At 58.9% G+C, this 14,022-nt stretch overlaps 1 protein-coding gene across 1 annotated transcript; it reads left to right on the top strand.

Annotated features, from left to right (window-relative positions):
* The first annotated feature begins 3,014 nt into the window (after nt 1-3,014).
* SLC7A3 (solute carrier family 7 member 3) lies at nt 3,015-11,117 on the top strand. The gene is made up of 12 exons (XM_065846831.2): nt 3,015-3,174; nt 5,134-5,542; nt 5,749-5,907; nt 5,995-6,157; nt 6,259-6,371; nt 7,783-8,005; nt 8,180-8,319; nt 8,400-8,502; nt 8,806-9,017; nt 9,624-9,790; nt 10,062-10,170; nt 10,281-11,117. The coding sequence occupies exons 2-12, from the start codon at nt 5,173-5,175 to the stop codon at nt 10,412-10,414; spliced, it is 1,893 nt and encodes a 630-aa protein (XP_065702903.1). The 5' UTR covers nt 3,015-3,174; nt 5,134-5,172; the 3' UTR covers nt 10,415-11,117.
* The last annotated feature ends 2,905 nt before the right edge of the window (nt 11,118-14,022 follow it).

Raw genomic sequence — 14,022 nt, forward strand, 5'->3', positions numbered from 1 at the left:
GTCTGGGCTATAACTTTTTACAATTATGAGAAAGATACTTCAAAGTAATCTGTCCAAGGCCCTTTATATTTTATTACGTTAGTATTATGTCTTCGACCCTCCGATGGTCATGTTAGTATTGATCTTCCTTTATCATCCAGGTGTCTGGAACCACACATCTTGTTTTCCCACATTTTACTTTCCAACAGCCTCAAACATCGCTATTGAACTAAATAATGGTGTGAGGGACAGATGGATAGTCCATAAGGATATAAAAATCCAGAGATTTCTATGTGTGGGGGAACCTCTGCAAAGGCACCCAGCTCAAGCCAACCCTCCTGTTATACCACTCCATTAAATAATTTATTTCTATGAACTCCAATGCTGAGAGTTTGCTTCGAGAGACCTGGTATCCAGACTTCGGAGCAACCTGACACCAGGCCTGTGGAGAGGATGGGAACAGGCTGAGATGCAGAATAATGACTTTGAAATCCTAACCAAGTGATATAATGAATTGGATGTGCATATATAACCCTTTGGCCATAAATACATACAATCCCATACATGTTTTCCCTTACCCTCTATGTCTCTTAGACTTAAACTGTTGATTAAGTTTGGATCCCACAAGACCCAGGCTCCTTTCTGAGAAGGAGTTTAGAAAGCAAGGTGGTCTGTTATGAACCTGGTGCCTGAAGAGGAGGGCCTTCCTCTACCCTTGTGCATCTCCTGTCCCCATATAAATCCCACATGAGTCACATATAAATCAGTAGAGGGACATGAGACTATTAGAGCATGTCCACAAGAGGGCGACCAAGACAGTGAAATGCTTTGAAGGCACGACAGGAGGTCACTCGGTTTGCTCAGCTTGGAAAAGGCTGAAGGGTGACCTCGTCACAGTCCACAGCTTTCTCACAGGGGTGCAGTGGAGGGGGAACTGCTGATCTCCTCTCTCTGGTGACCAGAGATAGGACACAAGGCAACTGAATGAAGCTGTGTCAGGGGAAGTTCAGATGGGACAGTAGGAAAAAGTTCTTCACTGAAAGGGCAGTTGGTCACTGGAACAGGCTCCCCAGGGAAGTGGTCACAGCACCAAGCCTGTCAGAGTTCAAGGACCATCTGGATGATGTACTTAGTTTAGTTTTAGGTAGTCCTGTGAGGAGCAGGGAGTTGGACTTGATGATCCTTATGGGTCCCTTCCAAATTGAGATATTCTGTGATTCTATGCTCCTGTCATGGAAGGTGATGGGGTTCCAAGGGCTGAATTTGATCTGCTTCTGCAGGGCTTTTGGCCCCCTCTCTGGGCTGGAGCCACTTCCTATCCTCCTTGGTGTTGGCTGTTCGCGCCCTGCCACTGTTTGCCTTCCTGCTGCTCCTGTTTGGACATGTGCTTGGCTCGCTCCATGCCTCTGCCTGCTCCCAGCCCTTGGCCTATGCTGCTGGATCAGGGCCCTGAACTGGGTGGAGGGGAGAGCTGTAGTCTGGGGGGTGAGGATGTGGCACTGACACATTGGATGTGGAGCTGCATGTGAGGTCTGGGAGCTGGAGCCATGTTTGGTGCCCTGGTGCTGCTCCCTGCCTGAAACTTCCTCCTAACATCTGCTGTCGCAAGACAGTTTCTGGGAATAGGCGAGTCTTGGTGTCATTCCCCCCTCATGACTCTGCGTACTCAGGATCTGCTTGGCTAGGCTGGGGTGTCCCCCTATGGAGCCCTGATGTGCCCATGGTGCTGCTGGTCCTACCCGAGAGCACCCTCAGCGATGGCGATACCCGCGGTACTGCAGGTAGCCAGGTTTTGGTTCAGCAGGTCCCTGCCTGATGCAGGCAGCCCAAGAAGCAGCAGGAAGCGCCCACACACTAACAGCCACGCTGCGGGGGATTTCTAGATCTTGATCTCAGGCTCACTTCCTTAGTAGAGTGTGCACAGCCAGGAAGGGGAGGAGGCATGGTAAGCCACGGTTCATTCATCTTCCAGGGCTGAGAGCGGGAGGAGAGCCTTCGTCACTGCCTGGCAGTTTCGTTCACAGGATGCTGCGTGGTTTTCCTCACCTTGAGGTCATTTCGCGGAGACTTTATGTCTCCCTGGCCCTCATGTGTCCACCCGGGGGGGGGAGGCGGGGTGGGCAGACACCCAGCGTGGGGCCTGTAGAGCCCTGCCCAGTGCTCCTGCCTGCTTCACTGCCAACGCTGGAAGCCTGTTGCCTCTGCATCCTCGGCAGCAGCGCTGAAGCAGAGTCTTGCCCGCGATACCAGGGAGGGGCTGACTCACCTCCCAGCATCGCTACCTGTTTGAGTGGGTGCTCACGACATGTGAACGCTGGGTTGCATCAGGAGCCAGTTTTCTGTGTGGCTGGTCCCAGCCTGCCTGCTGGAGGGAAGGCTGCTGGCTGCCGCCTCGCTGCTGGCTGCCGGCCTGAACGGTCCTCCCAAGACTGGTGTTTCTCATCACTTAGAGCTGCCTGTTGCTCCCGCAGCAGAGTTGAGGAGGCTGTAGCGGAGCAGTGCGGGCGCTGGCCGGGACCCCCTCCCTGCGGAGCACATGGGGGTCGGGGCAGAGCCCCCCTCTCCGCCCCGGGCTGAGCTCCGGCCACACTCCCTGCGGCAGGGCTGGCCTCCCCACTGCTCCCCAGCCCTCGCCTCGCTCCAGCCCCGGAGGGGGAAGGCCGGGCCAGGCTCTGCCACCTCCTGGCACATCTAGGTTCGGCGGACCCTCACCGCCCTCTCCGTGGCTGATGCCGCCGGCAGTACGGTCCCTTGCCCTGGACTCGACATTGCCGCCCGCAGCAGTCGCACACCCGGGGGCCGAGCCGCGTCTGACCCGCCCCCCCCGCCCCGGTTCTATTTATGACATATCTATATACTATACATATACACTTTTTTTTTTTTTTTTTTAAATCTGTGATCTGGCGGGTCTCGGTGCGTGGAACTGGGCACGGGTGGGGCCGAGAAGGGGCAGGCTTCCTGGGACGGCGGGGCGGGTCTGCGGGGCGGCTACCCCGAAGGCGGGGGTGAGCGCCGGCGCCTGTAAACGGGGCGGCTCGGGGGGGGTGCGCACGGGCAAGGGGCGGGCGGAGACGTTACGCTCTCCAACCCCTTCACCGGCAGAGGTGGCGGCGCCGGTCTCGAGGCGAGCGGAGCGGAACGGGGCCGCACCGGAGCAAGCCGAGCCGCACCGAACCGAACCGCACCGCACCACCGGTGAGTCGCGGCGGGCGCCGCCGCCGGGCCAGGCGGGTCCTGGTGCAACGGCTGCCGCGCTTGCATCAGCCGCCGCCCGCACGTGGAGTCGGTACGGGCGGCAGTCGGGTCCCGCCGCGGCATCCCGCCCCCGTCCCGCCATCTCCGGGGCAGCGCCGGGCTCCTCGGCGGGACGGAGCGCGGCTGGCAGCCCCCGGGATCAGAGATGCGCCCACGGGGGTTGGGACGAGGCTCTTGAGCGGGGGCTGGCGGGCCCCGGCACTTGCCCCAAGCCGTGGCGGCATGCGGGTGGGCAGCGGGATGCGGGTGAGCAGCGGGATGCGGGTGAGCAGTGGGATGCGGCAAACAGCGAGAGGGTCCTGCCGGCGGGAGCTGTCGCCCAACACGTTGCATCCCCTCCTCTGCGCGCTCTCCATCGCCAGCATGACAGCGTGGCTTTTTGTGAGTCACCTCCCCGGCCATGAGCCGAGCCTCCCTGGAACCAGCCGACCCGGCTGAGCGGCTTGCCCAGTCCAGCTCTGACGGGAGCTGCTGGGGGTCTCGGTGCATAATGTGCTCCTTTCACTGGGCGCGGCAAGTCCCAGCACAGCAGGGCCTGCCGGCGTTAGGAAGGGGAGGCTCTCCCACATCTTCCTGCTTGGTTGCTGTTCGCGCTTTTTTTCTCCGCCGCTGCTCTGTTTTCTGCTGCCAACCCCAAGCAGAGCTCACACTGAGCTTCAGAAACCCTCGGAGCAATCGAGCAGAACTGGAGAAGGCAGCCAGAGCCGTGCAGGCAGTGGCTGGGGGGTGTGCCGGTGCTGGGGCACTTGTTTTTCCCCTGAAACCTGGCCCAGAGGCTGCCCAGAGCTGGGAGAGTTCCTTGGGCCAAGGCTGAATGTGCCACGTACCAGCTCAGGAGGACGTTTCTCCAGAAATTGGATGGTTTGCTGGTTATAAGGAAGCTGGTGGCTGCTACTGCAACTCTGGTAATCCCCTTCAGTGGAAAAGGGTCACAAAGTCATCCTTGTGTGTACTTTACACTGATCCATACAGCGCAGCGTTGGTGCTGCCCCGGGCACTTGTCTAGAGTGTGTTTCATTTCCCAACAAAGGGAGCAGCCTGTGGGGAGAAGGCACTGGTGGACAAGTGGTCCAGTGCTGGGCACAAGGTGCCAGCTGCAGATCTGAGCATTGGGAAGCTGCTTACCTTGTGGCTCTGCTCAGCCTGCGCAGGCTGCCTGCTCTACAGAGTGCTCATCTTCCAGAGGTTTTTGGGGATGAATGGCTGCTGTGAACAAAGGGAGTGGCCGTGTTGCACATTTAGGGCAATTGCAGCCTGCGGAGCATACAGGCTCCTCAACAAGGACTGCCAGCACGTGAGGAATGTGTGCCAGGGTCCTGTGCTTGTGCATCTGGCCATACATCTCTGCTGAGGGTGTAGTGCAGATGCTGGGAGCAAAGGAGGAACAGCAATGTCCCAGTAAGTCAGCCCGGCCTGCCAAATCCTCTGCTGGAGGAATGCTTTGTTTCACTGCCATCCCTGTTGCACATGCCCACGCATAAGGCCTGAGGGATGCTCCAGCAGTCAAGCTTGGACTGCGGGATCTCCAGGCTGCCAAATCATTGCGGAGTTGCTGGGAGACAGTGGGCAAGCTCTGGGACATGCCCGGCAGCCCTGTGGTGGAGACCACACAGGGCTTGTGCAATAAGCCTGTTTCCCACTGTGGACTTGCTGGGTTTCTCCCTCGCCTTGCTCTCCTGGTGCAGGGGCTGTGCAGGTATGGTGTGCGCAGCCCCATGGTGCTTCGAGGCAAGCTGTCGTGGTCTGCCCCACCAGTGTGGTGGGTGCTTGGTGCTGACGGGTCTACCAGGAGCAGGCACAGCTCCTGTGGGCATCACTGCCTGCCCTGGTCCCTGCAGTGTGGGTTCTGCTGCCTGCAGGACACTGAGCTTCATGCTCCTCTGGTCCCTTCTCTTGCAGGGGTTTTGAGCAGCTGAGCACCACCCACGAGAGGACAAGATGTTCGGGGGAAAAATGACCAGTGTTGGGAAGAAGCTGATCCGCCGGCGCATGGTGGATCTGAGCTCTGAGGACACTCATTTTGCACGCTGCCTCTCCACGCTGGACCTCATAGCCCTGGGGGTGGGCAGCACGTTGGGGGCTGGCGTGTACGTGCTGGCTGGGGAGGTGGCCAAGGACATGGCTGGTCCCTCCATCGTTCTCTGCTTCCTGGTGGCTGCTCTCTCATCGGTACTGGCTGGACTCTGCTATGCAGAGTTTGGGGCACGTGTCCCCAAGACTGGCTCTGCCTACCTCTACAGCTACGTCACCGTTGGTGAGATCTGGGCTTTCACAACTGGCTGGAATCTCATCCTCTCCTATGTGATAGGTACGGAGCCAGGCAGAGTGTTGGCATGTGTGCCCAGGCTCCTTCCAGCACTGCACTGGCAGTGTGGGGGGCTCATGGGGACAGCGTGTGTTGCTGCGGGAGCAGAGTGTGGGGTGGGATCAGCAGGGAGGTGAGTGCTGGGATGGAAGTGGCTGGTGCTGCTCTGCCCTGGGCTTGGACTGATGAACAGGTTTGTCATTGACCAGGTACAGCCAGTGTGGCTCGAGCCTGGAGTGCGGCATTCGACAACATCATCGGTAACCACATCTCCAATTTCTTCATGAACAAGACCACAGTGCACGTGCCAGGGGTTCTGGCTGAATATCCAGACTTCTTTGCTGTGATATTGATTGCGCTGCTCACTGGTGAGTGTGTAGGAGCAGCTCTGTGGCACTGCAGGTGATGGCATGGGAGCCTGGAGAGTTCCCCACTCACCCCTTCTGTCCCCGCAGCATTGTTGGCCTTTGGTGTTAGTGAATCCGCCCTCGTGAACAAAATCTTCACGGCAGTGAACCTGGTGGTGTTGGGCTTTGTCATCATCGCTGGCTTTGTGAAGGGAGACATCAAGAACTGGCAGCTCTCAGAGAAGGACTACATCAACCGCTCGGATGTCAGGTGAGGAAAGCAACCGTGCCAGACCAGGGCCCGTCACAGGGCTAGCACCAGCCCCGCTGTCCACGCTCCCTGTGGCAGCTGCTCTCTTCCCTCCTTTCCAGTAAAAAAGCCTTCGGCTCTGGCGGCTTTGTCCCCTTTGGACTGGAAGGGATTCTGACCGGTGCTGCCACCTGTTTCTATGCCTTCGTGGGCTTTGACTGCATCGCCACTACAGGTACCAAGTTGGGTGAGGGCGGTGCCAGCATTTCCCCAGCGCAGCTGGCGGATGGCTGGGACCTGCTGGGGAGGATGCTCTGTGGCGTGGGAAACAGCCTGTCGCACCATCCCTGGGAGGCCTCCCCGTGGCAGTTCTGTCCCCAGCTGGGCCAACACAAAAGGACTCCCAGCCTGCCCTGCCCCAGGAAAAGGGGCTCCACACACTGTGCGGTGAGAGCGGGGCTGCACCCTGACTGTGCAGGCAGCTCCCAGGGCAGCAGGGAGCCTTTCCGCTGCTGAGACGAGGCTGCAACAGCGCTGGGAATTGCTAGTGCCTCCTGGTTATTTCCCAGCTTCAAGCAACATTTTTCTAAATGACTGAGTTCATGCAGAACCGCCACTCTCCGGAGCGCAGGAAGCCCTCTTAATTTACTCTCATTCCTCCGGAATCTACTTAGTGGGTGGCTGGTACAGGCTGTTCTGCCTGACCTCCCTGCCTGTGCCTCCCTGCCTGTGCCTCCCCGCCCCCAGGAGCTGCCCGGCAGCTCCCTCCATCCCTCCTACGGTCCCAAGCCCCTTGCTGGGGAGCAGGAGAGCAGGGCTTTTGCAAAGGCTGGGGAGCAGAGGGCACAGTGCTGTGTTGCCCTGCCTGTGCAGACAGAGGGTCCACTTTCTGCAGGCTCTGGTGGGAGCAGAGAGCTGGCACGGCCGGAGGGGCTGCAAGCCCAGCTGCCAGGCAGCCGCATGCCTGGAAGCGGGGGCTGTAGCCACGTGCTTCTGTTCTCAGCAGTGCTGAAGCCTCTGCCAGCACAGCAGAATGCTGGGGACCCCTGCTCTCCAACAGCCCCTGCCTGTGCTGCCATGGAAGGTCCCTGCTGCAGCTCATCCCCAGAGCCCGCTGCCCTGCTCTGTGCCACAGAGTGGGGATGGATGCTCTGAAGCCCTTACTACAGGAAAGACATGGTTCTGTTGGAGCGGGTCCAGAGGAGGCCACAAAAATGATCAGAGGGCTGGAACAGCTCTACTGTGAAGACAGCCTGGAGAAGAGAAGGCTCCAGGGAGAGCTTATTGTGGCCTTTCAGTACTTAAAAGGGACCAATAAGAAAGATGGACACAGACTTTTTAGAAGGGCATGTTGCAACAGAAGAAGGAGTGATGGTTTTAGACTAAAAGAGGGGAGATTCAGGCCAGACGTGAGGAAGAAATTTTTTACTATGAGGTTGGTAAAACACTAGCACAGGTTGTCCAGAGGGGCGATAGATGCCTCATCCCCAGAAACATTCAAGACCAGGCTGGACAGGGCTCTGAGCAACCTGGTCTAGTTGAAGATGTCCCTGCTCATTGTAGGGGAGTTGAACTAGATGAGCTTTAAAGGTCCCATCCAACCCAAACTATTCTATGAGTCTGTGCTGCCTCTTGTCTCCACACAGGGGAGGAAGCCAGGAACCCACAGCGCTCCATTCCCATTGGAATCATTGTGTCCCTCCTCATCTGCTTCGTGGCTTATTTCGGGGTCTCTGCGGCCCTGACCCTCATGGTGCCCTACTTCCTCCTGAACAAGGAGAGCCCCCTGCCTGAGGCTTTCAAGGCGGTGGGCTGGGAGCCTGCCCGCTATGCTGTTGCCGTTGGATCGCTGTGTGCCCTCTCCACCAGGTAGGACTGTCTCTATCCCTGGTACCTCCTGGGGACCAGCAGCAGGAGTTCTGGCTGCGCTGGTGATTTGCCCTGTCCAGCTGCTCTCCTGCTGCCAGCAGAGATCTGGTCCTGACCCTGTCTGGGTGTGGACAGCTTGCCTGGCAGGCCCTGAGCCATCTCTCCCCATGGCAGCTTGCTGGGCTCCATGTTCCCCATGCCCCGTGTGATCTATGCCATGGCAGAGGATGGGCTGCTCTTCAAGTTCCTCTCCAACATCAACAGCCGCACAAAGACCCCTCTGTCAGCCACTGTCGCCTCGGGTCTCCTTGCGGGTAAGGCTTCCAGCTGCCACCTCACACTCAGCCCCACGGTGGTCTGGAGTCATTGCTCATGCTGTGTGTCCTCGTTGCAGCGGTGATGGCCTTCCTGTTTGACCTGAAGGACCTGGTGGACCTCATGTCAATTGGCACGCTGCTGGCCTACTCCCTGGTGGCGGTGTGTGTGCTCATTCTGCGGTGAGTGCCTTCTCTCACGTGGCGGTGCACGGCGTGGATATGCCATGTGTCAATCCTGGGGCTTGTGGCCACAGCTTTTTCCTGGGGGGACACAGCCTTGGGAAGCATCAAGCCCCCAAGATGGGGGCTGCTCACAAGAGCCAGCGTGGTGTCTCTGGGCTCACCCCCGGGGTGGCTGTCATGGGGCCGCTGCTGGAGCAGCATGTGGGGCTGAAGGAGTGGGAGGGGTGTGAGTGTGCTACACACTGTCCCCTGGGCTGGGAAGTTCCTCGGGCTCTGCTGCAGCTTGTTCCATCTGCTCAGGTACCAGTCCGGGCAGCTGAACTCCTCAAAGGCCATGGAAATGCTGGAGCTGAATGGGAATGAGGAGGAGAGGGTGATCATGAACCCCATTGTTACCGCTGCCGGTGCCCAGCAAAAAGAGACACTGTCTCTGGCAAAGCTCTTCAACCCACCTGGAGACAATCCCACCAGGATCTCGGGGCGCATTGTCTACGTCTGTGTCTCTGTTATCGGTGAGTGACTGGGAGCTGGTGGCTGATGTCTCCTCCAGCCAGGGGCCGAAGTGTTTTGGTGTGTCTCTGCAGAGCCGGGAAGGGATGGTAGGCATACTGGATGGAGGAGAGCAGGCATCAGACCTGTTCTGCCCTGAGCAGGGTGCCAAGCACAGGGCATAGCTGAAGTCTGGGATGCGTGGAGGCTGATGGAGGACATGGGTGCTAAGCCAGGCATGTGTGGATGGTCATGGGAGCTCCCTGTGACAAGCCTAGCCCAAGCTAGCCACCCAGTGAGTGTGGTCCCCAGGCCCAGAGAGTGCTGGGGCTTGGCCAGCAAGGTTTGATCTGCCCATCAATGGATTCATTGTGCAGCCAGAGTGGGGAGGCTGAGCCAGGCCTGGGTAAGTGTCAGAGCTGGGTTCGAGCGCAGCCGAGTGCAGGCTCCCCTTGGCTTGCTGGGCTGTCGAGTTCCCCTGGCAAGGCACTTTCCTGAGGTGCTGGGATGGGTGTTGGAGCCACCACGTGATCAAGAGGAGTAGGTACCTCAGCCCAGCTGTTGGCAAGGCTTGGGGTCCCAAGGAGACCATGTGCCCTGCAGCCTCCTGACTGCCCCCTCCATTGCAGCTGCACTGATCACTGTCATCTGCGTGGTCCTGACCCTCAAGGTGAATGCGCTGAAGGATGCCAGCGTGGGCTGGATCACGGCTCTGGTGCTGCTCCTGGTGGCTCTGCTCATTCCCACCATCATCGTTTGGAGGCAGCCGCAGAGTGACGCACGGTTGAATTTCAAAGTGAGTGCAACCCCCCGCAGCCTAGTGTCTGCACCCCCATGAGCCCCTGGCAGGGTCTGGGCTGCTGCAGGGTTTGCCAGGACTCACTGCCGAGCAGTCACCGTCCAGAAAAGCCCAGGTTCCTGAGACACGGCTCTCTGAGGTGCAGTCCCCAGCAGAGAAGTGCCAAGGTGCTCTCCAGGCTGTGGGAGTCCTCTGTGGCCAGGTGCATCCTTGAGCCTGGCTGCATCCCTCAAGGTGCAGCTGACATGGCATCTCTTGTCCCTCTCAGGTACCTTTCCTCCCACTCCTGCCAATCTTCAGCATGTTCGTTAACATCCTGCTGATGGTACAGCTGAGTGCTGGCACCTGGGTGCGGTTTGCCATCTGGATGGCTGTGGGTAAGTGTCCTGCAGAGGGGAGCGTGGTACTCACAGGGTCTCCCCTGGGTAGCTGTTGCCCAGGGTGGCAGCCCACTGCTGTGCATTTCAGTGTGGAAACTGTCCCGCAGGTTTTATGATTTACTTCGGCTATGGGATTCGGAATAGCGTGGAAGGGAAAAATGCAGAGGAACCCTGTGCCACAGTAGAAAAGCCCCTGCACCACCCTGGAGGGGACCTTGGCCCCGGCACTGCTGCGATTTGAGAGACCGGGCACCAGCACTCCGTGGACCTCTGCCAGTATTCCCACTCGGGGACAAGGTCATGATCCACATGGTACATCCATCCCATCCCACAGGGAGCAAGTCCCAGGGTCAGGACACAGAGCCGGGCTATGCGCTGCCCTTTCCCCTGGCAGAGCAGTGGTCAGGGAGACACGTCCCCAGGCTGGTTGGGAGCGCTGGTGGCCCGGGGCTGATGTCTCATCCCCCAACCCTGCCAAGTGGCAGTGACACCAGCATGGCCCTCCCATCATGGAAGATACTGTCAGAAATGCTGCTTTCCCTGCGCACAAGAGTCCCCATGTGATGGTGCAGCTCTGTTTGTTCCGTCTGTCCATGTGGCTGTGGTCACCACCTCCTCTTTGTGCTTTCCAAGCACCAGGTGTGTACATGGCTGCTATGACTGGAGCCTTGTGATGAGGCTTGTGTCTTGTTCTGGTACTGCCAGCATCCCAGTGCTCCTTGGCAGCACAGGGCTCAGCTGGCCAAAACCCAATTTGTGCCTGGGATTCGCATCCCGCACTGAGCCCTTTGCTGTCCCGGCAACACTGCTTGGTGTGAGCATCTCACTTGGTTGTCTGTGAAGATGTCTGCAGTGTAGCCACACCAGTGTCCAACCTCGTATGCTTTTGTATAGTTGATATTTTAACATTGACTTTTATACTTATTAAACTAAATGTCTTTTAAGTGCTTGGCTCTGTTGGTCCCGTCGCATCTTGTGTTAATGCCCTGTGGTCACAGACCCCACGTGCTGCCGGGCTGGGTGCCAGGCTGGTGCCAGTGCAGAGCAGGGCTTGGCTGTGCTGGGTGAGCTCCCTGCCCTAAAACTGCCATCTGGAGCCACCAGCCCGCACACTGTCGCCAGGGACCGTGAGCCGGTGAGCCAGGAACCATGGAACAGCTGTGGGCAGGACACCAGCCTGCCATGGCTCTGCCCTGCAGAAGCTGTGCTGCCTGGGACTGTGTCACCAGGTCTCAGGGCAGCAGCTCCACTTAAGTATTTGGAAATACCTCCTTGAGGCTCCAGCAATGGCCTGTGGAAGAAGCGTGGCTGCATCCACATGAGAAGATGATGATTTCCCCGATTCTGGTCTGGTCTAAATCACCCCTGACAGATTATTTTGCAAAATAAACTAATTTAGGGCAGATGGATCTTGCATGCATTTAGCATCTCTCTCTGTTTCCTGGCAGTGGAGCAGAGTCACTGCACGGTCAGTGGTGAGGGCCCCCACACCATCAGCTCTGCTTGGGCCCTGGGCTAGAGCTCAACCCTGCCCCAGGACTGTGCCTGGGGGGACAGTGCTGCAGCACCTGCTCTGGCCCCATGCCGGGCACTGCCTGTCCTGCTGCCCTGGGCCAGGGTGCCCTGCCAGAGCCTCCAGCTCCAGCCCTCAGGTGCAGCTGACTCTTGCTACTGGCTCCTTGCAGGTGCTTCCAGCTCTCCAGGTCATGCCAGTGGCTCGGTGTGCTGCACTGGGTCCCATCACCCTGCCTGGTGGGTATCTTCTGGCTGGGGGCAGCACATGGGGACCTGCTGAGCCCGCAGTGCCCCCAACATCCATGCACCTGGGTTCAGGTGCTGTTGCCCAAGCCTAGCAGGCAATGGGGCAGTGATAACGGCTGCAGCTCTCACCCCGTGGCTTGGCACTGCTGCAGCCTCTCATGCCTTGCTTTGTGCACATGTCCCCATGCATGTGTGCATGTCCACACCCATGGCTGTGTGTGGGTCTGTTCATGCCCATGGGCATGTCTGTGCCTGGCTCCAGGCCATCCCACTGAGCACTGACGTCCCATCCTGGGCACCCATTGGGACTGGCAGAGCTCCAGACATAGAGTGGGGTACTGGAAGCCCTGAGCAGCTCCCACTGGGACAGCCCAGCAGGGAAGCAGCTGTCTGGCAACCACCAGTCCATGCCAGTGTGGTGGGCTGGTGGCATCCTGCCATGGGTGCAGGTGCTGGAGAGAGCACAGCAGCCCTGTCTACCCCTGGGTCTCGTGCTGGGCACCCTGTTCACTCTCGTGCCCTGTGCTGGGCACCCTATCCTTGGCTGCCTGCCCCAACCCTGGGACTCTGCATCCTTCTGCCATCTGCCTCCTTCTGCCCCACCCCAGCTGGCAGAGCTGCCAGGGATGGCACTGCATCCTCCGCCAGGCAGTGCCTCTGCCTTTCCCAGGCCCCACTGGTGTTATTGTACATCTCGGTGCATCAGTTCGTGGGTGAATAACACCCAGCCTGAGCCCCAGCATGTTGCTGGCACAAGGGAGCAGCCCGTGCTGCTGCTGTACCAGCCTGCGTGTGGGCTGCTGAGATGCTGTGAGAGCAACCCAGGGCTCCATCGTGCAGAGAGGGGCCCGGATGGAAGTGTGTTCCTGGGTGAAGGCTGTCAGGTGCTGGAGGCTGCAGGGTGTGCTTTCCCATCCCGTGCCAGCCTGGAAGGGGCCATTTTCAGGGTTGAGAAAATGCAGCAAAAAGCACATCCTGGCTTTGCCACTGAGGGGCCTGGTCCCCAGCCTTGCACGCAGCTGCTTGTCGTTTGCCTCGTCAGCCAGGGAGTTTCCATCCAAATTCACAGCACAGGCTGTGTTCTTGCCTGCCGCCCAGCCATAGGCCTCCCTGAGGCAGCTCCAGCCCCGGCAGAACGGCTGGCAGAGCCCTGGAGAGAGCCAAACAAGCTTGGAGCTGCTCCCCTGACTGTGCCTCTGCTCCAGCATGGGTGCCAGGCAGACTGGGCACAAGTGCAGGCAGCAGGGAGGGCTGGCTCCTGTTTCAGTGCTGTCCTGCTGGCTGTAATGCTGTGGGGGCTGCTCAGACAGGCCCCTCTTGGGGCTACAGCCAGGGCTTGGTTTGTGGTTCCCCTCTTGTCATCCCACCTGGATTTAAAGGGGAGCTGGAGGGCTGTTGGCTCTGGCTGCGTTTGGCCCCAACCATGCTGAGGGGCAGGCAGTTGGGGCAGCATGGCAGTGATGACATGCTCTTGCTGTGGGCCATACTGGGGATGCAGCACGGGGGGGTCAGGGAGTGCAGAGAGCTGGTGGGTCTCAGGCCCTCTCCCCATTTGGCTCCAGCCCATCCCCTGTGACTTTCATAACCCCCTGCACTGCTGCATGTCCAGTGCAGACCCCGGTTACCTTCAGGGAACAAAGGGCTTTCCCAGTGGAGGTGGGATCGGAGCAGCTCTCTCTGTGCACCAGCTGCTTGCTGAGGAAGAGCCTTTGGGGAGGCTGCTGAGAGGAGCCCGTGTGGCTACACAGGCTTAGGACAGGATGGAGATGGAGGGCTGTGTTGCTGAGCGGTTGGAAGGAGAGCTGGCACTACTGAACCTGTCCCCTGCACCGTGCCCCTGCCAGAGCAAGGATGGCCCTGGCACGTGGATATAGCAGCAGAGTAAACTGTAAATTGGATACAATGATGTGCTTAGGAGTTAAAATAGGCTGGCTTGTCTGCACTGCCCTGTGACATCAAATACTTCAACCCAAGGAGTTAATGTGCATTTTTCTTCCCTGCAGCACCAGCAAGCAGGTACTGTCAGATCCTCCTCCCCACAGGTGACCAGCTGGTGGAGTGGAGATGTGGCAGCTGCTCAGTGGGATG

Source organism: Patagioenas fasciata, chromosome 11, assembly GCF_037038585.1.
Source record: "Patagioenas fasciata isolate bPatFas1 chromosome 11, bPatFas1.hap1, whole genome shotgun sequence".
In the NCBI taxonomy this organism is placed as follows: domain Eukaryota; kingdom Metazoa; phylum Chordata; class Aves; order Columbiformes; family Columbidae; genus Patagioenas; species Patagioenas fasciata.